Source organism: Salminus brasiliensis, chromosome 1 (assembly GCF_030463535.1).
Source record: "Salminus brasiliensis chromosome 1, fSalBra1.hap2, whole genome shotgun sequence".
In the NCBI taxonomy this organism is placed as follows: Eukaryota; Metazoa; Chordata; class Actinopteri; order Characiformes; family Bryconidae; genus Salminus; species Salminus brasiliensis.
The window spans coordinates 34,577,261-34,604,769 of NC_132878.1; the positions used below are offsets into that span (position 1 = coordinate 34,577,261).

The window sequence follows — 27,509 nt, forward strand, 5'->3', positions numbered from 1 at the left end:
CAAAATGAATGGATTACAACACTCCAACTGAACACGTAAGTGGTTGCAGTGGTTTAGGATGTAAGCAAAGTCATTCTGAGTGGTTTGGTATAACACAGTCAAAACTGTTCATAGTGGTGGGGATGGGAATCAGACTGAAAGCAGTACTACAGAAAGGTGTTACATGAAATGGTTAGGAACACAATGATTTTGAAAAGGTATTGGCTGAAAACATCTTTTTCCTTTTTTTTTTTTTTTTACATGTAAACAGTCAAGCGTAAAGTGCAAAGCTGAACCTTTTGCACAGATATAAACTCCATTGGACAACTTATTTACAAAAGTGAGTAATAAAATGTGCAGCAACTTAACTGTCAACACAAAAAGACTGCCCGCCCTTTGAGATTCTGTGATAAGTTCAATGAAGGTCAAAGCACAAATCTTCTGAGATAATAATTTAAGGGAAATTCCACCGATTTGTCAGATTTTCTGCACAGTTGAGATATAAAAGTCATTGAGAGTGGGTTTGAGCTGAACTTGTTCATTGCAGAGAAAGCTGAGAATATTTTAATACAGCATTTCAGGGGCAAGCAGTCCAGCAGATTGAGGTGCTGCCACTGTGATCGGAGGATCACTGGTTCAAATCCGAGTCATGCTGCTCGTCATCAGTAGCCGGAGTCTCAGTTGAGCACAACTGGCCTTGCTCTCTTTTAGAGGTGGGTTCATGCAAAGCATCCCCTCATAGTCATCTGCAGTCTCAGCATAGAGCATTTCACACCAAACCACTCAGAATGATCTTTTCCATTTAATTAAGCAGGTATTTTGAAACATGAGTGCAATTCCACTCCAAGTAATTGCCCCCTCTTCCATGGTCAGAGTGTTTGCTGGCTCTGATAATGTAGATTTACAGTTGAAACCAGAAGTTTACGTACTATATATATATATATATATATACATATACACACCATATGCATTCTTCTCTCACTGTCTGATATGAAATCAGAATAAACTTTCCTGTTTTAGGTCAGTTAGGATTACCAAAATAATTTCTATTTGTTAATGCCACAATAACGAGAGGTAATTTTTTATTATTTTCTCAAAAGTTTAAATACATTTCACTAGTATTTGGCATCATTGCGCTTAAACTGTAGGACTTTTTTGGATATCCTTCCACAAGCTTCTCGCAATACTACAGGAATTTCGGCCCATTCCTCCTGACAGAACTGGCGTAACTGAGCCATGTTTGTAGGCTGCCTTGCTTGCACATGGCTTACCAGACTTGTGCAAGTCCACAATTCTCTTCCTGATATCTTGTCTGATTTTTTCTTCAACTTTCCCATGATGACACAAAGAAGCAGCGTGTTTCAGGTGTGTCTCTAATTAACTCAGATGTTGCCCATAAACCTATCAGAAGCTTCCAAAGACAGGACATCATCATATGGACTGCCCCAAACTGTTTAAAGGCATAGTAATCCTTTTGACCTAAAAGAGCAAAGGTCTCTTCTAAATTCATGTCAGACAGTGAGAAAAACATGCATGTGTCTTTTTATATAGTATATTTAAACTTCAGGTTTCAACTGTACACTCAGTTCACAATTCTACAACTGTGCTAATGTGTGGTTGAGAACTGCAATGCCATGTTCAGGGATGTGATGCAGTAATTGTGTGTAATTACTATGTAAATGAGCACATATTATTAACAAATCCTGCACTAAGCTTATGTTTGCAGCTCTTAATAAACTACACGAGAGGGGTATTAAGCACCCTGGCATTGATCAGACTGATTAAGCACCACCCAATAGCTGTGGGACGAGTCAACGTGGCGTTTCTGATGCAGAACTAAACTTCTAACATCAGCACCGGACCTCGCTAAGGCTCTTGCGGCTAAATGCAAACAAACCCTCACAGCAGTGTTGCATGATCTAGTGCAAAATCTTCCCAGAAGAGCAGATGGTGCTACTTCCATGACTTTGTGTTGTGTAGTGCAGCTCTGTAAGAGAGACAGGCAAGACCTTGAGTTGCACAATGTCCACCTGTCCATTTTATTTCAAGATGCGATCTTCTTCTGTGTATTCCCGCTCCCAATACCTTAAGAAATCAGACGCCTTATTTACAGCACATAGTACAGAAACTCATCATACAAATGGAGCTCCAGGGAGAAACTCAACAAAACAGCTGGTACACAATCATACCACTATATTGCTCGATAACAAATATAATAATAATAATAATAATAAACAGAGAAGAGGGAGAAGAAAACTGAAAACCATGAAGCATTCATTCCAAGTTGTAATTAGGGGCTATAGATGAATGCGCAAAGCGACCAAAGTTTAAATGACGAACAACGGGAATTGACAACCCTATCGCCTAACACAGACTGCATTGCAGGTGGGACCTAACTGAGAACTTCACTAAACTGAATAAAAGGGCACTGGGGGACAACGGACATATCGATGCCTCTGTGATTTCTGCAGCATATCGACGACTTTAAACTTGGCCAGACAAGCGCCTGGACGCTCCTCGGGCACGGTTCAGCTTCCTGATTCAGTTGTCTTGCGTATGCAAGCCTCGCCGAAAAAGAAAAAAAACAAACAAAACAAAAAAGAAAGAAAGAAAAACAGCCACTCGTGCACACTGGTTAGTTATACTGTTAATTACATTGGACGAGCCAGTCCTATTAAAATGCCTCGCCGTCCAATAACGCAACAAAACGGGTCAAGTAAAATGCAAGCAATTAAAACTCTAAGGCAACATGTGAACTAAGAATACCCCAAGAAAGAAAAAAAAATAAATAAAAAAAAATAAAAAAAATAAACAAAACAGAGCAGGCAGGAGGAAACGCTCTGGCCTGCGTGACACTACAGCTTCCCACCTATCGACACCTGTGCGGGAGTCACCGTACGACATCACCGAACGATAAATAAACAAACACCCGAAGAATACTTAAGCCTTGATCAGCCTGGTCGGCTTTTACAATCGCGTAACCTATACTGCAAGTCTTTTCTTGTTTCGTCGGCTGGCTCAGCCTGCTCTAAACTGGCCTTACAGCTGGGCTGGCTGGGGGTTAAAATAAAGGATATTGTGTTAAAAGCAGAGTGACACGTATATATATATATATATATATATATACCTATATATTGCATCTTCCTGTGAGGCTGAAGTATCTCATACATGTAAATAAGCACGTCTTCCCTCACTTCTTTGTAGACACAGGAGGGTCGACGCGCAAAAGGCATACGCAAAATACATCCCTCTTTTTTCGAACGACGGACATTAAAACGCCTTCCATTTCAGCAAGGTAATATCTTCTGAAGATATGCTCTTTTTCTTCTTTTTGCATAAGGTTTAAAATGAAAATACACTCAAAACTAGGCATTCAAATATGGAGCAAATACAGAGATTTAAAAACAACCAAATTAAAAGTTTTGAATCTATGTAACTTAAAACCACGTTCACATTCTCGAGGAACGGCAGCCAGCGACGGGGCCTGAGGGTCCGATCCTCCAGGGGAATTCAGGGGAGCGTCAGAGGGTGGGTTGAATATGAGCGACATCCCATGGTAGGGGGGAAACTGCTGGGATGAAGACAGACATGCGTCAAATGTCAAATGTCTTCCTGACCTCTGATTGGACTTGGTGCCAAACACAAAAGGGACCCACACCCACAATTCGGCCTCAGAAACTGAGTGCCCCCGTCTGACTCGCGAGACAGAAAACTGAACTTTGGCTCTTTGGGACCAATGGGGCACTACATGGTGTACAGACTGACTGCCCTCTTATCCCAGAATGGCTCAACTTTTTCACAGCAACAGCCACTGGGAGAAGGTGTTCGCGCACACAAGGGCTGAATCGTTGACCCAGTGCTGGACTCAGAGGCAGGAGGCAGCATGCTCGTGCATGATGGGGGAGAGCTGTGAAGAGCGGTGAACTCCAGGGTTTAGCGGACGTGCCTGGGTAAACGTTCGTTTACACATACCGGGGAAAAAAGGACATAACTGGGGAGGACAGACAGATATGAGGTGTATAAGAGGCAGTCTGTCTGTGATGCAGTTTTTGGGTGGCTTCGTTTGAGGGGAAAGGATTGGGGTGGGAGTGTGGCGGGGGAGGCGTTTTGGAGGCGCATCACGAGGTGCCCTGTCTCTTCTGCTGCTGAGCGCGGATCAGCTCCAGCTGCTTCTTGCACTGCTGGTAGTAGGTGGACAGGCTTTTGTTCTCTTCTAGAAGCTTCTTGTGCTCCTGGACCAGGCGGGACGTGTTCTGCTGGTCCTTCTCGTCCTGGTCGAGCTCTGCTATGAGCTCGTTCCTAAATGGGCGCACACAGACACAGAGGTGGGACATGGTCAAGACATTGAAACAGAAAACAAAGCTTTGATGCTGGGGGCTTTACACTCCTCTAGCCCACGCCTGGCATTAGGCATGGTGCCAACAGGTTCATGTTTATCTGCTCCAAAGAGTCCTGTTGTATTGGCAATAAGGTTTGTGTGCAAGGGTGTGACAATTTAGGTTTGTAGTTTGAACAAAGAAAAACGAATTAGCTTTCATTACCTGTTAGCTATTTATTATTATTAAAATCATCAACAAATCTCCAGCAGAAGCAAGATTGACTCCAAAAAGGTTTGTTACTATTCGCACAACTTCTGCATGCAACGTGTGCTGGCATCACTTTGTGTGGAAGTATTTTCACACACTCTGGTCAAACACACACCAGTGGATTCCTTTTACAAGTCATTCTCTATAAATACAGAGTGAGCCATTCAGTCTTACCTCGGCCAGTTGCTCCGCTAGCGCCTGTCTGAGCTGCTTAAAGACTCAGGGAGGTGGCGTGTGAGTGCATGGGTTTGTTTTTTTTTTTTGTTAGTTTTTTTTATAAACATAAAAGATCATTAACAATTCTTAAAGCATATTTAGTTGCTTATCATTACTGTAGTTTTTACACTTTCTTATGGTATCTGTTTCAAGCTATTTATTTATTCAATAAAACAACTGGAAACTATCTGTAGACAAAGCTGTCTGTGGAGCTCACATTTCTCAGACTGAGAACTAGTGAGTAGTGAACAAGGATCAAGGTTAAGGTACAGTGAAACTACTGGTTTGGGGCAGCATTTCTTGTTGATCTTGTTTTATATATTTAAAAATTAACCTTTTAAAATGCTGTAGTCCGGGCTACAAATCAGTCACTGTGAATATCTACCAGTATATCTGAAGCATTACAGGTCCAACATAAGCAACCAAGATACCGTATTAAAGCTTAGAATCTCTGCTTTTCATTGATGTTGCCACATTATCTTTAGTTTATTTCAGAATATATATATTTCGGTCGCAAAATACCTTGCCCGGAAAACTTAAGACAAAAAGTTAGGTACAGTATGCATATTCATATTTTTCATGAAGTCATTTTTAGCCACTGTGGACATAATTATATACTGATCGAACAGGCAGACGATCAGGATTAGGATCATGTAAGCCATTGTACAGCTACTGAATTGCCTTTTTTTTTTTTTTTTTTTACTAGTGAATGCTCTTGGTTTGGCACTAGAAAAAAAAAAAATTAAAATGAAACTGGTGGGTGACAACTTTGTCAAAGGCAAAAAAAAAACAAAAAAAAAAAAACAACAAAAAAAATCACTTTTCTGCAGTAAAATGAGCTATTTCTATGTTGGAGAGGTTGGGGGACTTTGGAGACTTCAAAAGGACACTTGGAGAAGCTGCCTGTTATCTGTCTACTCCAGCTAGAATAACTTCAAAGCAGTAGGAGGAATCAACTTCACATTTTGCCCGGTGAAAGTAGGCCCATGGTCACACGAGATTTAAAAGCAAAAAGTCCTGGGGAAGATAACTGCTTCAGTGTATAGTCTCAAAAAACTAGATAAAAAAATAAATAAAAAAAATAAATAAAAAAAAATGCCTAATTCTATTTGTGATTTTCTGACCACTTTTTGATGTGACCACTTTTTTTCTGACAATTTGTGATTTTGACCCCTGCAGATCAATGTGAATATTTGTACATTTTTTTCTATGACAAATTTGAAGGCTTTTCAGTAACATTACCTTATGAAATTGCCTCTAGTTTATGTATGGCTTGAGCAGAAAGCCTCAAGATTTGGGTGTGTAATTTCAGGCGGAAAATGGAAAAAAGGGCTGGAATGTTAGGGTTAAATAAATTATTCAATATAATTAATTACATAATTCAATCTTACATCTCTACTTAGTTACTTAAAATATCAAGCATTTAAGCACAAGATTCTTTACCTTGACAATTAGAAGAGATATGCAACCTGGTGTGCCCAACTTTTTGACTACTCCCGCTGAGAGCATAAAAGATAGTCAAACCTATAACCTAACCTGCTCTCCCTTGTAAAAGATGCTTCAGCATATGAGGTGTGAGTGTGTGTGTTAATGTGTGTTATGAAAAAGCATAACATACTTCCTCTGAATGAGCAGAGCTATCTCCGTCTGCACTTTTAGATACTCCTGCGCCATCTTACAGTGCTGCTCAAACACCGCCATTGACTCCTTCGAGTTTGGGCACGGGGCAAGGGGCTGCAAATCACACACAAGCATAACACACAAACACACTCAATCATTAATCAGCCCTGGAGCTTAAAGCTAGTTAGCTTGCAATTCAAATTGTGTATTTATATCCGAGATTGTCTGCACTTTTAAAAATACACGCCAGGAATAGCAAAACCGGTGACCAATGCTGCTTCCAGCCATTTGCTGCTGCGTATTTATGAGAACATTCCGGAATGTAAATAGCATCGTTTTCGGACTCTGTAACAAGCCGTAATCCTGACTTGATTGAATTTGAAGCCTTTTTTCCAAGCTATTGGCAGGAAGAGAGAGGGTACTTGGAGGAGACTGCACAAAGAAAGTGTCAGAGAATTGCATGGATCAGTGCATAGCAATAGTCCTGTCTTTTCATCTAGTTTTAGGAATTCTGTACAGCCTGTTACACTCTGTATTTTTACAATGGGCCACTATTGCACTGGCCAGCTAAGATTCCAATCAAAAGGGGGTTAATTTTCCCAACATTTGCCATTAGCCACAGCAGTGGAATAGGGTACAGGCATCACTGGTCAACACAAGACCTTAACTTGGATATATAAAAAAAAAAAAAGAAAGGAAAAAAATCACAGGATAATAAAAGATCAAAGACTTCAAGCTCAGTGTTGTACTGAATAAGACATGAAGCTGAAGTTGGATCTGTATTCAACAGCTTCTTAAGAAACTTGTCCATTTCACCTTTAATGATGCAAGCACCTCAATGCAACTTCTGCAGCAAATAATGAGTCCACTGCAGCTTCTGGCCGGTACAATGTCCATCTGTCTGTCGTGTCTTATGGTCATTATGGCTGACTGAATAGGTCTTTGTCGTTAATTGACAAGTTGACAAGACAAACACCAATGTAAAGGTCCCAAGATCACTGGGAATAACACTTGACCATGCAGGTTGGGGGTACCCTGAATCAGAGTAAAGTAGTAGTCACAAGTAGTAAAGCTACATATCTGACATGAGCAAATCTTAAACTTTTCATAGCAGTGGACATAAGACTGAGGCTGTAAAGTAAGTGTGTACCTGTAACTGGTGATCCAGTGTCAGATAGGCCATGGGAATGGAGTTATCTGAGCCATTAGTGTCTACAAGTGAGAAAGAGGAGAAAGGAGAGAAGTCAGGTATGCATATTATAAATATTATAAAAACCTTGTATTTCTGTGTCTACAACAGGTTTTTCTAGAGCATAAACAGTGTGAACTGTATCTAGTGGCCCCAGATAACCATAGATGGCCTGAAAATAACCTAGACTCATCACTGTTAATGAGAGGTAGATACTACAACACTGAAGAGGCTTACGTAATATCTGCAGCACTGCAAGGAGCTGCTATACTGTATTTTATTTTATTTTTTTTTAATTCACATTCGCTGACTAGAGACAAAGCAGTCAATATGAACAGCCACTGACAGCAAAATTGTATTATTGTGTAGAGACACCATATCCAGTAATTTGTTAACTCAATCAGTATGACGCTTAAGGAAATCGTACTAGAAGTTAGTGCGAGTATGTGTTTACCTGTAGGGTCTTCAGTTGAGAAACTGTAGCCTCTGCCTGTCTTATCAGACGTGATCATCCTCACACTGGGACTGGACGATCTGCTGCTGTTCCTGCTCTCCTGCAATTGGCAGCGAACATACACTATCAGATCATTAGCAGGAGCAAGTTTAAGGCCTATCTGGCCCTAATTAGCGAACACAGATGCTATTGGATTGAACTGGAGCTACAGCGCTTGTTAATGCGGTCCTCACTTTACCCAGCCAATCAAATCACTGTCCTCTTCAAAATACTGCTAATGAAGCCACACTGTTTCCACTGTGCTTTGAAAGCCATATCTCATTGGTTTTGTAGATCTGGTCATGTTGTCAGAATATAAATTCAGCTGCAGGTTTGATCAGACTGCTGACGCAAATCCAGGCAATAGCCCAGCTTGCAGACCACGGTCAACCAGCCCTTTAATATCATGTACATCCATGCCCAGTGCACAGCCCTTTTCAACAGTTATCACATGTGGTAAAAGCATGATGTAGTCTTCTATTAATTACTTCTCATTTGTAGCTCAGGGAGGCAAGAAATGAGGGGAAAGCTGTTAAAAGTGCAGATTCTAAACTTTCACTTTATATCCCATGGTGTTTGGAGGAGGAAGAAGAAGAAGAAGAGATACTTAATGATGATTTAAACATAATGCTATAATTAATTATGGGTCATCTTAACCTACACTGTTCCCTTGAACGGCCACTTCTCAATAACAGACCGCACCCTAAAAACTGCAAGCTAAAAACACTTCACTAGGTTCTTACAGCATTTCCCTGCCTTGGATAGTTACATAAGGGACCCCATGGTTCCTTCACATTACAACAAGGGTTGAAGAGTCAGAACTTATCAAAGCTAGAAACTAAATTCAGCTGACAATTCCTAATTACAACTGCCTCCACTTTTTTCATACAATCTCAAAATAATACAGTGGTATACGGTATTACCAAAGCCAAGAAGTAGCATAAGCTGTGAATGTAGCACAGATAGTTCTGTGTAAATGTGGACAATCTGATGCAGTGTTATTTTTAACCCGAAAAACTATCAAATCCAATTTGCTTACAGGGTCACAAACTAAGTAAACACCGTGGACACATTTAAATTAATCCTTTCATAAATGTTACATTGTCAGCATGACCGTTAGAAATGTTAAACTGTTCCGAATCCGAGTTAGTTCCGAGTGCTAACTGAGACTCAAATTACACAAATTCAGAGGATAAAGCCTCATACTTTTTAAACAAGGTATGAGGCTTTTAAACAAAACAAAAAAAAAAAAACACATTTTAAAGTTCAATTTAGGAAATGTGATTAATAAGGTTTAACTTAACTTGTACTTTAACTTATTAATTACAATGAAATATCCAAATTGTTTGAGAGGCCTTACATATACACTGTATAGCAAAGCAGCAATGATAACCCTATAGGTTCCCAACAGTGGTTCCAAGCATTTTTGCCCCCCACTGTTACAACTCAGTCAGTTTGCACTGCTTTGCAAGTAGTCGGAGATTAGTAATCCTTAGGGTGTAATAAAAGTTTTGGAGCATAAATGGGTTAATACAACAGCTCTACTTCTAGCTTTTTGTCTCTCTGAAACTGATACCAGTAAAAAAAAAACACAACACAACTTTAGTACCGCATTTCACTGGAGGGAGGATAATGAAGGTCTTACCTGGCCCGAGTCAGTCCCAATTGCAGGGAGGTCCTGGACTGACCTACGCCTGTGAGGCTCACAGGTGGCTAAAGTGAGAAAAAAGGAGAAAGAGAGAGGGGGGGGGGAGGGGGGGGCACAAAAAAAGGAGTGAGTTTGTGGGTCGGGGCTTGTCTGACTGTGGAGGGGGGGGGGGGGGGGGTAACAGCGTGTGAGAGAGTGTGTGTGACACAGGGACAGCTGCACAGAATTACACCAAACTCCCAGCACGCTGGCATGTCAATAGCATGGTCTCAAACGTGGTCCGAACGTGACCAGAGTCCACACAGAGCAATGCCACTAAAAACATACACAGCTCACAAACAGGACCACACAGGTGGCTTCCTTCACCTGCATTGACTAAACAGCTCCTGTCAAATTTGACTGCAATCAGCTGCAGTTGCAGGAGTGTATTAAATGTTTGAATGAGAGGGGTGGACAGGAGCTGTATTTTCAATGTGTACCACCAATAAGGAGTAAACACACAAACACACACACACAATGCCCCTAATACTCCTTTAGACTCATTTGTAACTTATAGTTCTACCTCAAGTCATTATTGCATATCGTCGCTGTCAAACAAAAACCTCCTATCTTTAAAATGGCAAATTTATAGAGAAAGTGGAAAAAAATAGTCAGTGTTAAAGATTTGATTCAGAGTCAATATGAAGCATTTTGTATTATATGGGAATTGGATGAATGGATATTGGTCAATTCATTATGACATTTTGACACAATGTGAAGAACTGCCAGATTCACATGGTCAAAAAACAAAGAACAAGAACAAAAAACAAGAACAACAAAAACCCAGAAACTAGGTTTCGATTGACAGCAACAAAATCAAATAATTTTATACATTGAAAACCGTGTAGATAAACCAAAACCTTAAGACCACTCATAGCAAAACACATTTATCCTATAGCCCAGGGGTGGGCAACAGGGGCCAGAGTCCAGCACTGTTTGTCAATTTCCCTGCTGTAACACATCTACTAAACCTGGTAATTAACAGGAGAGTTGAATCAGGTGCGTTTAGGCAGGAACCGCACAAAACTGCAGGAATCCGTCCCTCCAGGACCGGAATTGTCCACCCCTGCTATAGCCCATCCTGCAGGTGAAATGGGACAGCACGAAGACCTGAGCGACTTTAAACTGGCGCCAGGGCATTACGGCCAGTAAACTGGATCAGAACATAGATTATATGAGGATGATGAAAGTTATCCCATCTGGCTGGAACTGTTGGAAGAGCTACTGGGACAAGCCACAAAAAATTGTTACAGGTGGAATACCTCACAACACGGTACACTTTGGCCTGCACCATATACACGAGTTCAAGAGTGCAGCAGTATTAAATGTATACCATGCATTGTGTTCTTACGTATGGGGTGTGGTTTAGGTGTTTTAGTTATTTCATACCCTCCCAAAAACCTATCTACTTTTTTTATGCACTAAATTGGTACGTTGATGGTTTTCTTCCCCCAGAAAGAATGTCTACAGGCTTTCACAACATTTCTGGTATTGACAAACCAGAGAGAGAACCAGTAGGTTTTACTCCAGGATGTTAGCTATAAAATTCTGCACTGCTGTCAGCAACAATTTATCTTTCTATAGCCCATACCAGCAAGCAGCTAGAAGAGTTTAAAACATCTTTTGAATGGAAAAGTAGATACACTAAATCCATTTGAGTGATAATCGCTCCCTTGTGGATGATCTTAAACAAGCAAAGTCAATTATTTTTGTATATGATCTTCATCCTTATTGATGAGAACTTAACTGTTACTGAATATTATTTTAAATATTCATTAATTAAAATATTTATAAAAAAAAAAAGAAATACAAATTTTCTTAACTTTCAAAACTTACTTAGATAAAGTGGTAAAAATACGAATTTTAAAATACAACAAGGAAAATTAAAATGGCGACATATTATTAATACTTATAAAATTAAAAACAAACAAACAGAAACAAATACACATTGTCCACCCATAGTTACAAAAAACACCATAAAAACTAAACAGCTATTCCTTACCAGTCATTTCAAAATACACCAAGGATTAGCGACAGAAACTGACCAGAGTCAGACGTCATAAAGTACAGTAAAACTGTCAACAGTCATGAACTGACCGACAGTGAGGTGAGTAGTGCACAAGCTCAGGTGAGTGGTGTTATTGAGGAAAATTAAGGAACCGGCACGATTCAATATGCCTCAGTAAGAGCGGTCTTCCCCACCCCCTTCCTTTTTGCCATCCCCCAGCGTCCCCATTTCTATCCTTTTTATCAGAAATGGAGATAATAATAGCAATGACCTTTCGATGTGAAATAAATTAATCAAAAGGACTTCTGCAGAGTTAATGAATGTGTGTCTGTGGGTGTGTGTGCCTGAATACCAGGCAGCCAGGCACTTGGTTGTGTCTTTTCCATACAAGAGTCCAGATTGTAGGGCTCAGAGGGTGTAGGGTTGAATGTGCAGTCAGTGCAGAATCGGATGATCAGACAGTTGCATCACAGCACAGTAGAGCTAGAGTATAATATAAATGTACTCAGCTTGGATAATGCAAAGCCCTAACTGAGCCGGATGAGTTTTATGGGAATGTACTGTAATTGAACTCATTACCAACGAGAGCTGTGATTTCAGTCCAGTATAAATCTGTCCGACAGTAATGAGTCAATAATTCTGTATGACTGAATCAGAGCTCCCTCAGTAATAGTAATGGAATAACCTAGTCATTAGGATCTTACAATAATGTAATCATTTGTACATGCAGAGCTGTTAAAGTGCTACACCTGACACATAATTTCACAATAACACACAAGAGAGTGTGCTATATTAAACGCAAGCTGATCGGTTGAGAAGCTTTCAAACCATGCAGCTCGCGTGGCAGGAAATACCCATTGTATCCACCTTGAGTGGTTTACTGTGATTATACCACCATTTTAGCCTTGATGTATATCCGATTTTCAGCCACTTTCCCAACACAGCCATCATCACCTTTGAAGTATGCATCATCTATGGGGTTTCTTCTCAATCGTTACTATACCATTACATCGCTCAGGCCTACCAAACACCTGCCACATAATAAAGAAAACAAAAATCAGTGAGTAATTATGGCAGCACTAAACACTAAACTGAGCTGTGTGTTGAGGAGTGAAGACCACTGCTCTAAACCCAGACTGCAAGAGTGCGGATCAATAGACCAGATTTCACGGTTTGCCTTTTTCCTTGTCCTACAATAGCATGCTTTATGAATATTAGCCCAGAAGCACAAAAACAAATTCTTATAATTAGGTATTGTATGATTTCAATCTGTGGAAAAGTAAAGAGTTGAAAAGAGTTGCTACCCATATAGACTGATTAAGACCCATCCTGATCGCCCTTAATAATAGATGAGACAATGGCCCAAACGTCGGCAGTCAGAGGCGACGGCTCCATTTATGACTTTGTAACGGAAAGGTGATGTTAAAAGTGTGGATGAGCCACTGGTGGCTTGAAGGTGAAATGCAGGAGGCCGGGAGTAAACAAACAAACAAACAAACAAACATTCTTAAACGCCACAGTCCACTACAGCCACACAAGAGAAACAGACAAGAGACAGGAGAGAGAACCAGTGGGTGTTACTCCAGGTTGCCAGCTATAAAATTCTGCACTGCTGCCATCTGTCATGAAAGACACTCTAGAAAGAACAGCTTTTTTTGTGCATCATGTTACGTGTTACATGCCAGTGATATGTTCTCAAGTCAATTTAATAGGACTGCTTAAAGGGAGGGATACTTGAATTTTTTTATTATTATTATTATTATTATTATTATTAATAATAATAATAATAATAATAATAATATGTAAAATGCATTTACAGTGCCCTCTTGTCACCACCAATTAGCAGTGATTGTGTAGGGATACACTTATACACTTAGCCCATTAATAATGGGTTGATGATGGTTTGTTGCACAATTTACTAATGTCAGTAGAGCTATGAGTGGGGTTCTGATTTTTGCATTGCAATATTACAATTTCCCCATTGCATTGAAAAATTGAATGCTTAATATCACCCACATGGACAACAGCCGGCCTTCAAAATGGTTTTTACTGCTTTTATAATTTTTTTAATAGATACACTGTATGTTCAAAGGTTGGTGGACACACTTTCTCAATCAGTGAATTCAGTTGCATTAAGATGCTGCCAGGTGCGACAAGTGTCCCGGGTACGCACACAGGTTGTATAATCTCCATACGAAAGCAATGTCAGTAAAATGGGATGCTCTGAAGCAGCCTAAGGTCACTGTGCCCCATGCTAAACATCAGAGGGATAAAAAGCCACCCAGCATTGGGCTGTGGAGCAGTGGGCTACGGAACAGTGCGAATGCATTTTCTAGAGTGCCGGAGCTCTATCTATAACTCTGGGATTTAAAGTTGGAGTGGAGTTTGTGATTGAGAGCAAACATTGATACCTAACCTTCCTGATGCTCCAACGGCTGAATGCAACAGAATCCTCTTATTTTTTTTTGTGTGTGCGTCCACAAACTTTTTGTTCATATAGTGTATGTGAAAGGGTCAAAAACCACACAATGAAGTCTATTTGAAACTGGCAAAATAACCTAGGCCTGAGGCAAGTGTTTTTTTTTTATTTAGATAAATTTCATGGGGCTATTTTGTGTCATACAAGCTTTTATTACTCGTTAGTCAATGTGTCTTGTAGCACTACTTTCTCTAGACACTATCGCTTTAAATGTGCAAAGCTGATTGTTGTGCAGAGTTTTATGCTGAGCTACATCCTGGAGTGACAGCCACAGTGGGCTGCATGCCATAGCTACAGGTCAGCCCTGCTCTGATTGGCTGAGCAGTCGGGCAGTCAGGAACAGTCAGCAGCAGGAGTAGTAGCAACCAGCCAGCCAGCCAGCCAGCTAGCCAGCATAGCGGGGAGGGAGGGGCTCAGCCCAGTGGCCTGACCCGGCCCGGCCCGCTCCATTCCGGTACCTGTGACGACGATCTTGGGAATGTCCAGAATGGTGCCGTACGACGCCGTTTTGCGGTGGCCTCGTTTATACTGCGGCCGTGCTGCAAAAACACATACACACACATAGAGCTGCATACACGGACATGCAGACTGTACTCACATCCGCACTCACACACAAAGAAGGCAGGATGCTCTTGCCTGCTTGCAAGACATCGCAATACGTACACACATGCAAGACACGCACTATGTACATGCGAGACGCAGACTCCAGATCGTACAAATGCAAACACCCGCATACACACATGCACTGGCCAGCGAAAGGGGCGGGCTGCTGGAGGGGATTCCTCAGAGAGCAGTGCTGGAGCAGAACTGAGGGCAGAAAAAGCCTGCAGGCCTGGCATCTTTCTTTCCAAACTATGGAAACCACTCAAGTCATGCTTGCGTCCTGGCCTAAGACTTGTTTCTCGAAATGTTCAGCAGAACAAGGTCAGAGATCAGAGTGACCCAGTGGAGCGAAGAGCATTTTGATCACGTCATATGAGCAGGATTCTTCTGAAGCTTTTTCATTATTCAATCAATAAAGTAACACTGCAGTACTTTTTTTCAGTCTAATCTCCATCTGTCACATCTGCTGCAGTTGTTTCCATAAACAGCCCCCCCCCCATGCTAAAGCAACTGTGACCTGGTCTTTAGGGATTTAGGATGCTAATGATTACCCTTCAACACATACTTTTTGGTTAAAGAGCTCATTTATTTCCAAGAAACAACCATTTCATCATGGAAATAGAGGAACGTTTTTGCACTGGCAGCAACACTGGTTCTGGTAGACAACTCCACTAAAATGTACAGCTTGTAGCTAAAACAAGGGTTGCATGGAAAATAATGATATTTTAAAAAAAAAAAAAAAAAAAAAAAAAAAAAAGAAGTATTGGACAGTTCAGCAACAGCACAAGTATAATAATGTACAAGTGGTGCAAAAGAGCATGATTTGTAGGGCTAGCAGATTTGACCAGACACTACATGCGTGTCCTCAGGATGCTCAGTTACTGGTCTGACTGCATAGTACAGGGGTTCTCCAATGTTTCTCAGTCAGGGCGAAACAATGGAAATTCCATGGACCTCCACAGATTTTATTTTAGAGAATACAGTTGAACTGTTAGGGCACTGTTACATTAGGGCAAATATGTATCACCCTGTTTGTTTGATGAACACAAGATTTTCTCTTGTGTCCTGTGGCTTTTAGCTTACAGCAATCAATGAAGTTCAGACTTTCTAAGTCACTACCCTATCTGTTATGCTAGGCTGTGCTTTCCCATTCAACAAGTTAAAAAAAAACAAAAAAAAAAACATATTTCCATTTTTAAAATCCCAGTTTTCCTTTCAAGCCTCAGGCTTGCTAGTTAATGCTCAATTTCTGACAAATGGTTATTGAATAAAAGCACATACCTCTAGCTCTGTTTTAAGCGAGTGGAAGGTTTCAGTGGGTTTACTGTTCCTTAATACAAAATATCATAAATACCATCAAAATATGTGAATCAACTGCATATATTTGCTGATCATGGTAACTGACTGCATGCTACAGATGCAACAGATTAAGATCAAATTGAAAAATACTGGAGTATTCTTTTGGCGTACTTACTGAGCTGCAGATTACTGAATGCTGGTAAATCAAAGATTAAGGTGGGGAACGTAAAAATTAATTACAGTAAATCTGATTACTGTATTTCTATATCAGATTAAGGATCATATTTTTCATTTGTAATCATTATACACTAACAAATGAGGACATAAATTAAATTTTAAAAAAATTATGGACGAAGAAATGCTAATTCTCCAACTTCTTTTTCTTAGAATATAAAATGGACACTGATTTTTTTTACAGAGGGGGAAAAAAGACCAAACAGCCGGTTTGTTTTTCCAGCAGGGTTCATCTTGACCGGGCGTGTATGAGTGTATGTTACCTGTAGAGAAGGTTGTCTTGTGCTCAAGTTCAGAGAGGTCCGTGCTCATTCGTTTGCTGTCGGAGGAGGCCAGACAGTGCGTTCTGCCTGACAGGCTCTCAACACTGCCCCCTCTGGACAGAGGGAGTCCAGGCCTCAATGGGTCAGCCTACAAAGAGACATGTGCAGAGCATAAATGCACACATCCCGAAAGTTTCATTTGCTAACTCATAGTGCACACCCATGATTTCAGAGAAAAGTGAAATCCGGCAGGTGTCCTACCTTTGGTTTGAATTGTGGAAACTTGGTCTCCATGGTCTTGATGGTGTCGTTGCTGCCGGCGGAGGTGCTATGCTCCATGCTGCCGTCATTCCTGTTGCTAGTGCTGGTGTAGTCCACAATGGAGCCTGGTTCACACAATATGTTTGTTACACTCTTGCTACGACACACCAGGCTCAAAGTTCAATTTGTTTCATGACACTGGGATCAAGATGTTCTCACAATGTTGAACCTTTCTCCATACAGCTGCACAATCCATCAATAGATACTAGAGCTGGAAATTGAGGCTGAGAGCGTTAACTATGGTATTGAACATGGTGGTGTGGGTCAAGCTGTAACTGGAAGCGTGGACTAAGATACTAAACATGCTGGTGTAGGGCAAGTTGAGGCTGGGAGTGTGGGGGGGTACGATACCGATCGCACTGGTGTGGGTGTGTTGTATGGTATTATTTTCAATATCAGAGTGTATGCAATTGAACTATAAAGCTATACAGACACATTTTAAAGTACCCTATTTCATCATCTGCCAATAATGTTGTAGCGGTAGAGTTCATTTAATTTTTGTCTAGCAAGGACATCTCCTCAATCCTTGCCCCCGTTTCTGTGGGTACCTGTGCTGGTGGCAGAGTTACTCTGGCCTTCATCCGAATACTGATACGGATACTGCAGAGGCTCCTCTGATCCAGGAAAATACTGCATAGCGATGGAACGGGAGAAAGAGGAGAAATGAGAGACAAATAAGTACAACAGAAGAAAAGGTCGAAAGAGTGAAAGAAAAAAAAAGACAGAGTAACAGAGCGCACAAGAGAGAGGCTGCCAGGTTGCAATTACCCTTAAGCATCCACTGCATAACTTCCAGTAAATACTTTATTTACTTGTGATCTGCAATCCCTCTTGCTCTTGTTTTTTTTTTTGGGCCTTTTTAGAGTTTCCTCTTTTATTGTCTTCTGTAAGTGTCTTATGCTTGACTGTCTGAAGTGAAGTGACCTCAAATCTTGACGACACTACACAAATAAACCATTACTATTACCTTCATCAGATGGGTCATGATCTTGACTATCTCTTCCATGGAGGGCCGCTGGGATGGGTCTTTGGACCAGCACCGTGTCATCAGGCTCTCTATAGGCTTGGGTAGGTTCTTGATGAGTGGGGGGCGAGTTCCTGAACATACACAGAGAGACAAAACATACCACATCATATCGCCACTTCAATATGTGATTAAAGTTGATTGAGAAAATTAGACTGGCATTTAACTTTAATGCACTGGGCAGGTTGCTTAGTAGGTACTTACTAGGGATATGAGTCAAGAAAGAGTAAAATTATTAACACAGACAACTGGTGAAACATGGGGGAGGGGGACAAAAATGACTGCAAAAAAGCTTTTGACAAACTTATAAGCTTAGTTTTATTGTAAAGGGACAAAAATGTCTAGCTTAGGCCTTAGGCAATTTAATCAGACATCAATTGCAATGCTTCAAAACTCTGTGATTGGCTAGATATTTTAAGTAACTCTTCGAACCTGCGTATGGAGGTGAACCGGAGTATTTACTGCGCATTTTTTAAAGCAAGCCACTTAGCCACACAGGTAAATGCTGGAGGACATCTAGGAGGTCAACATTTTCTTCATTACCATTCTCTCCTATAGTGGCTAGTTTTTAGAAGTTTTACAAATTTGGGTAAAGAAGCAGCCTTCCAGAGTTGTAAACACCTAGCTAACCTCAGCAATAGCTACAGTAGTTAGATCGGTGTCTTCTGAGTGAAGTCATCTGTGCACTAAAATACCCATTCACCTAGAATTTGCATAGCGGGCTAATGGGACCCACGTTACCCCCACACCCTGACATAATACTGTACTGAACATTCCGGTGTGCGCGAGAGCGAGGGAAAGAGAAAGAGATACTCACCACGATGTACAGCCCACATGATCCTGAAGGCTGGCCCTCCAATCTCATCAAAGGGCTTTCTGCGCGTGATCACCTCCCAAAGAATAATGCCCCAGCTGAACACATCACACTTCTCGCTGTAGTTACTGCCTAGAGAGTGCAAGCGCACACACACACACACACACACACAGAGACACACACACACTTAGTAACAAAAGAAAGTACAGGCATCAAAGGTACATAAAGAACAAGCAAGAGAGAAAAAGAGAGAGAGAGAGAGAGATAGAGAACAAATGGTAAAAAGTTCAGACAAGAGCATCAAAGACAGACAGACCAACACAGTGTGAAAGCAGAAAGAAAGATGAAAACGAAGCGCTAGAGCAAGGAAGACAGATGAAAGTTCTTTTCAGTGAGCACACATCTCATGATCCCCAGCGTAACCACCTTTATCTTGTGCCTTTTCGAACGGGTGAAGGGGAAAACCTGGAGGCAATTTCCTCGCGTGCTACCCTGGAGAGGCTTAATTACCCCGCTTATTATCCCTCAATTACATCGCCCATCACACATATGCTTTTAACGCCGCCTCGCTGAGGTCCTCTGCTAATTTGTTTATCAGTAAAGCAAATGAACAGTGTTGGCTTTTCTCGTTTAATGAGGAGCGTTCTAATAGCACATCAGTTTCTGCTCCTCCCTTAACAAACAAGATAATGACCCACTCCTCGCAGACCCCCCCACCCCGTAGCTCAGCAGTTTTCAGTGCCCTTCATGGAAATCAAGTGCATCAGTTATTGCATCATTATTGCAATGGCGGATGCAAGCCGGGCTGCACTCCATCCACCCTTTCATCCATAGTTTGATGCATGTATACATCAATCAGCCATAACATTTACACCATTGACTGGTGAAATTAATAACATTGATCACCTTGCTAGAGTGTGACCTGTCAAAAAGGTGGGGATAAACATATTAATCGGGTCTTGAAGGTGATAGGTTGGATGAGTCTGAGCCACTCTGACAAGAACCAAGCTGTGTGATGTTCTAGACGACAGGGTCAGAGCATCTCCAAAACATAAGGTCAACAGGGTCATGGGATGAGAGTGCGGCGCGAGGACTGGCCGGCCTGGTCTGATCCCACAGAAGAACTACTGCAGCACAAACTGCTGAAAAAGGTCATGCTAGCTATGTCTGGTGGAGTCTGGTCATCCACAGTTTTAGCGCAGACGCCATATGGCGGGTGGTGTAGCGTAGGGGTCAACACCAGTTTCATTGTGGCAGACAAGGGTTTGAATATGTCCAGGACATCGGTAAAGACTCCTAAGTCTACATTCACCTACCTGTGTACATGACTCACATATAAGTCACTTTGGGTAAAGGGGAAGCAGCCAAATGCAATAAATGTAATATTCTACATTTGAACATAATTAAATGATTTTTAATTTTTAAAAATGATGATGCTTTTATGCTATTTCTTCTACAAGGTGTGTGTTTACTACAGGTTTCCCCCTTCCTTGCCATTTATATTACAAACTAGTTGCAATGTTGTTAAAAGTTACAAATCCTTTGGTTTGGAAAAAACAGCATCTTTCACTAAACGTATTACATGTGTTTTCAATTAATGTACAAAAACACCAAGATCGTCCACTATAAAGTTTTCCTGTAGTATAAAGGATCTTGAATATGTGCATATTTTCTGATGAAAAACATGAGTGCATCTTTCAGACCACAAGCTGCAGCTTGTTGCTCACATACTGTAATTTAGAGCCATGATATTGACAGAGGAAAGATTAGGGGGGAGTTGGAAGTGATGCTAGTTCTACCCCATCAGGATGATCTTTGTGCTGCAGGGCTTCATGGCAACGCTTCCCAGATTAGCCGACTGACACAATCCTCATACTTGCCTTCAAACACTTCGGGAGCCATCCAGGCTGCGCTGCCTTTGTTGTTGGTCATGTGCGTCTGGATGTCGCATGCTGTTCCGAAGTCACAGATCTTCAGAACGGTGCCTCCAGCGACCAGCAGCAGACTGCAGAAACGGCATAGAGAACAAAACCGCACCAATCACACAGCCGTTTGAGAGTCAACAAACAGTTCAACCAACAAAGCTAACTTGGCCCACAAGGACTAGCAGCTTATAGCCAGCAATTAGCCCTCCATTAAAACTCACCATACTACTAAATGACCACAAGCTTTCATTTCTGATTAGTCAAACGGCTTTGTAGTTTCTGCTATTATTTTCATGCATGACTGGGATGAAGGACATGCTGTAAACAGCTGTTTGTTGAAAACCAATTAGAATGACTCAAAGCCTGCAAAACAAGATGATCAGTTGCAGAAAACTTGAGTCTCAAGCGCTAAAGAACAGAAACGTATATGGAAAAAGACCCAAAATATCAAGTGAAACTGCTCAGGTGCTTCACTTTTTAGTGATCCTGAACTCCCTTAAAAATAAGGGTGCTTCATGAGGGTTATAATAAGGGGTCCTTTGCAGACTCTTCCTAGTGTTTATGAACAGCAATGCTTACCAAAAGGAGTTTTTATTTTTTTCAAACAGAAACCATAACTCAAACAATAAAACACACTGATTCAATCATAAAACCAGAACTGACTACAGAGAAACCTTCAGAACCGGTGACAACCCAATTTGCACACCATTAGATTTGGAAGCAGCAGACAACAATTGAAAAATGATGACTAGCAGAAGGTAATTAGTTATTAAATCCATACATAAAAACCCTACATTAAAGACATGTAACAACAGCTTAAAATGAATAGCAGCCAGTGTTGGTCATTAGAGATGTTGATGTGGTGGATGTGTACAGTGATGACCCAGTTGTTTCCTGGCCCTGCGGGTCACGTCTGCAAGAGGGGAAGCAGCTGGTCAGCCTCACTGCTGCCAGAAGCCTTTCCAATCGCAGCCCCATAAATAACCAGCCGCAACCAGACAACACACCAACAGTCCTGCCAGACACACACTGCAAAACTGCGTACAGCTAGACCTCATCCATAAAACACAATTTTGAAATGTTCTACGTTAGCCAGTGACAAACTAAAAGCTGCACTTTCTTGTTTGCTGATCTGAATCACAATGAACAGATTTAGCAATTAGGGAAATAGTTGGATAGATAGTTGGAGTCCACCCACCCCCTAGTCTTTTTTTTGTCTGTGATGCTAGTCTCCTTAAGCAACCTTTTCCTGTATATTAAGCATGTTGCCTAGCCTTGCCTAAACTTCTCAAAGTTCACTTTACTTCATCCACTCTACTTGAATTCTCCAAACCACTTGGCACACTAGGTAATAATCTGCTCTTTAAAATAAATCCACTGCACATGAATATGAATAGGAATATGAATATGCATTTGAGAGAGAGATGAGTGTGTATTTAAAACACAGACAGCAGACAGACAGCTTAGAGCCTCTTAGAACAGTGGTGTGTGTGTGTGTGTGTGTGCCTGTCATTAGCATTACAGACACTGCGACAGATGAGACACTCATTTCATGTACTGAATGAAAATACAGCAGTGAGTTTAAATGATACAGCAAGCGAGGCAGAGAAGGAAAAATGGAAAAAAGATGAAAAGTGAGTGATATAGATTGACTCCGGGATAAAAGTGCATTCCTAGATGACATGAGGGGTCCCTGAACGACAGAGTATGAATATGCACGAGAGAAGGACAGTGAAGGGCACACTTGCAGAAGAGCCTCGGCAGTAGCAGGCTGAGAGTGTGTGCATGTGCGTGAGAGACAAGGGGATGGTGAAGTGCGTACTTGGGTGGCTTGAGGTCTCTGTGGATGAGAGCCTTTGGTTTCATGCCGTGGAGATAGGAGACTCCTTGCGCGCACTGCAGGCACCAGCTCATGGCGTGGGACGCTGTGTAGTGGGGGAGGGGCTCTGCACCATGCAACACTGTGGAACAGAGGGGCCCGTCATCAGCACGGTCATATCATGACACACGGCAATGTTTCAAAGTTTTGTTATATTAAATATTTTAACATTTGTTATTACAAAACAAAAACAACAACAAAAAACACAGAAAACTAAAAAGTATTCCTTCCAGTCAGTTAGTGGCTGAATGCAAACGTTTGGTGACCCTGTTCAAAATTTGTTATTGTGAATAGCTCAATAAGTGCATGAGGACCAGATTTTCCAAATGCATAAAGTTAAAAATGACACATTCTACAAATATTTTAAGCAAAATACCAATATTTCAATCATTTGCAGCTTTAAAATGACAAAAAGGAAAAGCGGGCATTTAAGTACCATGCATCACTGGTCAGTATTTAGTGACAACCCCCTCTGGCATGCATCATAGCTTATAAATGTTTTTTTTTTTTGCTTTTTTTTGTATTCTTTGAGTGATTTTTCCCCTCAAGGCATCTAGTTCTCAGAGATTCTTGTGCCGTCCTGCATGCTCATTACGTCTGAAAAAGTTCTATGTTAACTTCATCGTTCTATAGGAACTGTTTCCAAAGTGCATTAGGTTTGTTAAGATGTTCCTTTAAAAACCTCACAAACTCAATGTTGTGGCGAGGATGCAGGATGAAGGTTTTTGTTAGATGAACCATCCATTAAAGTCATGTTTGTGTATAGGTGTCCCTGCACCACCACTCCAGAGTCTGATAAATCTCACTTGAGGTCTTCTGCAGTCAACAGGGGTTCTGATTTTCCTTTCTAGAAACCTCACTTTTTTCCATTTTATTGGTCAAGCTGAAGGATAGAAGACCTCAAACTCCTGTTAACTGCCATTTCTAAATAACATTATGAACAAGCTTCTGCATGCTACTGTTTGTATCATATTGGCCTTGGTATCTGCAATTAGACTGAGGTGCAAAAAATTGATAGGGTCATCTCTAATTTAAAACACTCATATGCTCCTTTATTAGTTAGCACATACCCTTGTGACTGTGTTAATGAATGTCAAGAGCTTCCGTCCTCTTCTACACCACATTAATAGGTATAGTAGCACTTCTTGCAATCTTCATTAACACCAAACTGCCCTCCTAGCATCTTCCAAAATTAGGAGTGCAATTCCCAGATCTCAAAACTTATTAGATGCACACCCTTGCCATCTTAATGATCATTTTGGTTTGACGCTTTGGGAAAACCAGATCACAGATAAAGGACTTCTGATCAGACTAGCAAAACTGTGTACAAAATGTTAGGACTACTGCAACGCTGTAGAGTTTGTGCACAACACAGAGGTGTGGGATGGAAACCTAAAACTTCATTCAAGAGACAGGTTTAGTTTAGAATGGATGTCAATTGTTTCAGGATGCTCCCGTATCTGTGTTACCTTCTGGGTATCTCCTTTTAGTTAGGCTGTTATGGACAGATCAGCTGGATGCGCTGTTCACATTCTCTGTACCCCATGAATGCAAACAGAACTAATTCCAATTCATTTACCTGTCCATCTGTCCATGACTGTCCACCTGTCTGGCCTAACACTGATACAAGTTCAACCATTGGGCTTTCCTGTCTGCCACAGACTAGCTGCTCATCCTCCAACTACCGCTACCTGCCACCTGCCTAGGACTTGCTGCCTATTCTCCATTAACACAACCATGTGTTGATGTTTACAAGGACTGCTGCTATTATTGTTACCATTAACTATTATTACCTTTGTTATTCGTACCACCACTACTACGTACATCAATATCAGTACACATGACCATAACAACAGACCTGTGTTATGTGGTGTGTTTGGGTGGTACTGTGGCTTTTTATCAATTATTCATACATTTTTAACCAGAGGAGGATAGGTCCCCCTGTTCAGCTTGTTCACTGGGGAGTTTTTATTACTGGATCCCTTTAAAACAACCTGTTGTAAAATGAACTATACAAATAAATTTGATTTGAAGATTTGACATCAGTATAAAATGCTGGAACGGATTTTGGCTGTAAAAAGAAAAGTGAATGAATCCAGTGTGAACCTTTTAACAAATCTAGCAAGCTAAAAAAAAAAAGCACCCACTCACACTGTGTGGTGTGATGTTGTTAGCTGTGCTTTTCTTCCTGTGGGGTGGTAGAGTGTCTGAGTAGTTGAAACATTAAGGCCTACTTTTACATACTCATGTTAATTGAAGTGATCAAATTAAAAACAGCTCATTGCAAAGCTTAACTGCATCCATTTTTGAGACAAGTGTAAGTTAAGATAACTTACCGTTATATAAAGAACCCCCTTCTGCATATTCCATAACCAGACACACCTACAGACAAGGAGAAAAACAGGGATAAAATACATTAATGGTGATACATGCATATATAATGCCAGAGGTGTGCCAGAGGATGATATTTTATTGCTATCATGGACATCAGCAGTACTTAAGAACACTGTATGACTGCATAGCTAATCCTGTTTACCTGGCTATACTGCAGTAAATGAAAATCACTGCACAAGATTAAAAACTGCAGGCCGAAAACTTTGGTCACTGCTAGTGCATTTCCTTCATGTGTCAAAATTCTGCGATACATACTGTGAAGATTATTTTAATATCACCCACCACACTGAAATGCGAACAAGGCAGTGCATGATTTCTTAGAGGGACTTACGGGATTGTCACAGGAGCCATACAGCTTCACAATGTTGGGATGATTTACACGAGACAACTGACGAAGCTGGAGAGGAACGAGAAAGAGGCACACAGTGAATCAGACTCAGGTCCTGTAGTCCACCTGCACTGCACAGTTTTCTGGCTGCAGCTGAGTCACACTACTGGCTGAGGATCAAGTCCTTCTTAAGCCAAATTAAGAAAACCATGGACCTGCTGTGTAGGTGGACAACAGGGCACTGTGCTAGGCAGATGTCTGGTCTTCTCCACAGGGTGGAGGACTAACCGATAGTCCAATCTCAATAACAATTCAGCACGGCTTGCCAAGGGCTAAAGTGTGTGTTTCTGTGATGGATTAGGAGTGCATACAAGCTTTCACAGTGAGAGTTCACAGTACCTCCACTATAAAGGCGGTTCTTTCAGATTCACTCTCTATTGTCTTGATGGCCACATCTTTGCCTTTCCATTTGGCCTTGCAGACGACACCAAAAGCTCCTCTGCCCACCACCTGAAAACGAGACACTGGCGTTGAATGGGGCGAATGCAGGTTTACTGAGCACCCTGACGTGAGGTCTGGAGTGTTCAACAGCTCACAAACCTCAGTCGGTGTGTGTATTTCATGCAGAAATCGCACAATAAAACAGCATTGCAATTCTAACACTGTTCCCGATCAGCCCGAAACTGGAGTGATTTCCAGGTAGGCTTGCTAGCCGGAGACCCAGCTCAACAACTGTGGCAAACGAGTCTGTGTTCAGCGAGTTTGGCACATGAATGGCAAGCCCATGCACACTTGGAAAAAAGACAGGCACGTTTTCTTACCTCTTCCACTTCAATATCTGCATAATCGATCTCTTCGAAAGGATATCCAGGTGGTGTCTCAAGCATCTCGGCGGAGGGGACGGACATTGCTAGCCAGCTAACCGGCTAACAGCAACCGTTAAAAACAACGCGAACAAAGAATGGCGATTCCGGAGCCTAAACACATTCAGTGGTTAAAGGGAAGGGCGTCTGCTATTCACCCAGAGGCCGAGGGACTAGTCCTGCCAGCAAGCCCCGCATTACACCGTGAACTTTGCAGAAATTTCACCACTTTAAAAACTTGCCTAGCAGTCGCCAAACGTTAGCTAGCTAGCACTAGCTAGCTAGAGCTGGTCTATCCGAACTCAGGCTGAGGCAAAGGAGACAAGCAGCTTTTTAACAAGTCAAAGTGCGAAGGGCATGGCAGGCAATACATGTGTTACCCGTCCTAATTTGACGATTTGTTCGGAAATCATCTGCACACAAACACGAGCTGAAGTGGCAACAACAAAAGTGAGACTGTGCTCTTTAGCTAGCTAGCTAAACTAAGCTAAGCCGACGCTAGGCTATGCTAAGCTAAGCTAAGCTAGGCTAGGCTAAGATATACCGCTTGCTGCCGGACCGTACAGCGGAGGGAGGAGCAGCTCTCGGCCGCGCAGCGCTCACTCCACATCGGCGCCCAGGCTCCTCACAACCGCCTCGAAATAGCTCAACATTTCAGGGCGATTTAGACCACCTTAAGTGTCCGTTTCACGAGACCAAGGCTTTCGACCCATTACTCGAGGCGGAGATAACTTTTAGGTTGTCTCCTCCATGGACTAGTTTTGTTGTTATTATTTTATGTATATATATTTTTTCCTTTTCCTTCGGCGCAGTGGCTGCTGTACTTCCAGGAAGTTGAGCTCTCCTCTGAATCCTGCCCTCTCCAGTCAGCCTGTGGTATGGAGCCTGAACTTGCTCCAAGATGTAGCTAGCACTTGAAACTAGGTGGACATTTTTTCAGATTTGGAGCTGATCTTTAATATATAAAAACATATTAACTAACATGAGGGCATCTTACCTTTATTGTGAATCATATTCAGTGCTGTTGATCAAATAAATAAATAAATAAATAAATTAATTAATAAATACCATATGCCAAATGACACCTCAGCACTGGGTCTATGTCCTCTGAGACATTACACAACACTGGTATTCTGGACCACCAGCACCGGACCAGCATAACCATCTTAGACCACTGTGGAATTCATTCTGGTCTATGCTGTGTTTTGTCTGCTGGCATGTGCTCATGTTATGTCTGGAGGCCTGTTGACCCCTAGGTCAGGGGTCTCAAACTCAAACACATGGGCTGGCACAACTGCATAAATT

At 41.5% G+C, this 27,509-nt stretch overlaps 1 protein-coding gene across 2 annotated transcripts; it reads right to left on the reverse strand.

Moving 5' to 3' along the window:
- Positions 1–1,989: 1,989 nt before the first annotated feature.
- On the reverse strand, positions 1,990–27,053 carry map3k7 (mitogen-activated protein kinase kinase kinase 7). 2 transcript variants are annotated; one of them, XM_072678492.1, is made up of 17 exons: positions 26,163–27,053; positions 25,741–25,851; positions 25,345–25,410; positions 24,956–25,001; positions 22,563–22,701; positions 20,692–20,820; positions 18,819–18,943; positions 17,945–18,075; positions 17,526–17,607; positions 16,918–17,042; positions 16,657–16,804; positions 14,716–14,796; positions 9,729–9,796; positions 8,045–8,144; positions 7,552–7,613; positions 6,400–6,515; positions 1,990–4,278 (listed from the first exon to the last, which is right to left on the reverse strand). In XM_072678492.1, the coding sequence occupies exons 1-17, from the start codon at positions 26,247–26,249 to the stop codon at positions 4,098–4,100; spliced, it is 1,797 nt and encodes a 598-aa protein (XP_072534593.1). In that variant the 5' UTR covers positions 26,250–27,053; the 3' UTR covers positions 1,990–4,097. The 2 variants fall into 2 exon arrangements, with proteins under 2 accessions (XP_072534593.1, XP_072534602.1); XM_072678501.1 differs by lacking the exon at positions 14,716–14,796.
- Between the last annotated feature and the right edge of the window lie 456 nt (positions 27,054–27,509).

Bases quoted from the DNA above. Each gene is read 5' to 3' on its own strand.
- map3k7 (XM_072678492.1), bottom strand. From the start codon at position 26,249: ATGTCCGTCCCCTCCGCCGAGATGCTTGAGACACCACCTGGATATCCT. The intron at 25,411-25,740 runs GTACTGTGAACT...GTTCCTCTCCAG, and splicing joins GAACCGCCTTTATAGTGGAG to CTTCGTCAGTTGTCTCGTGT. The intron at 6,516-7,551 runs GTACACACTTAC...TGTGATTTGCAG, and splicing joins CACTGGATCACCAGTTACAG to CCCCTTGCCCCGTGCCCAAA.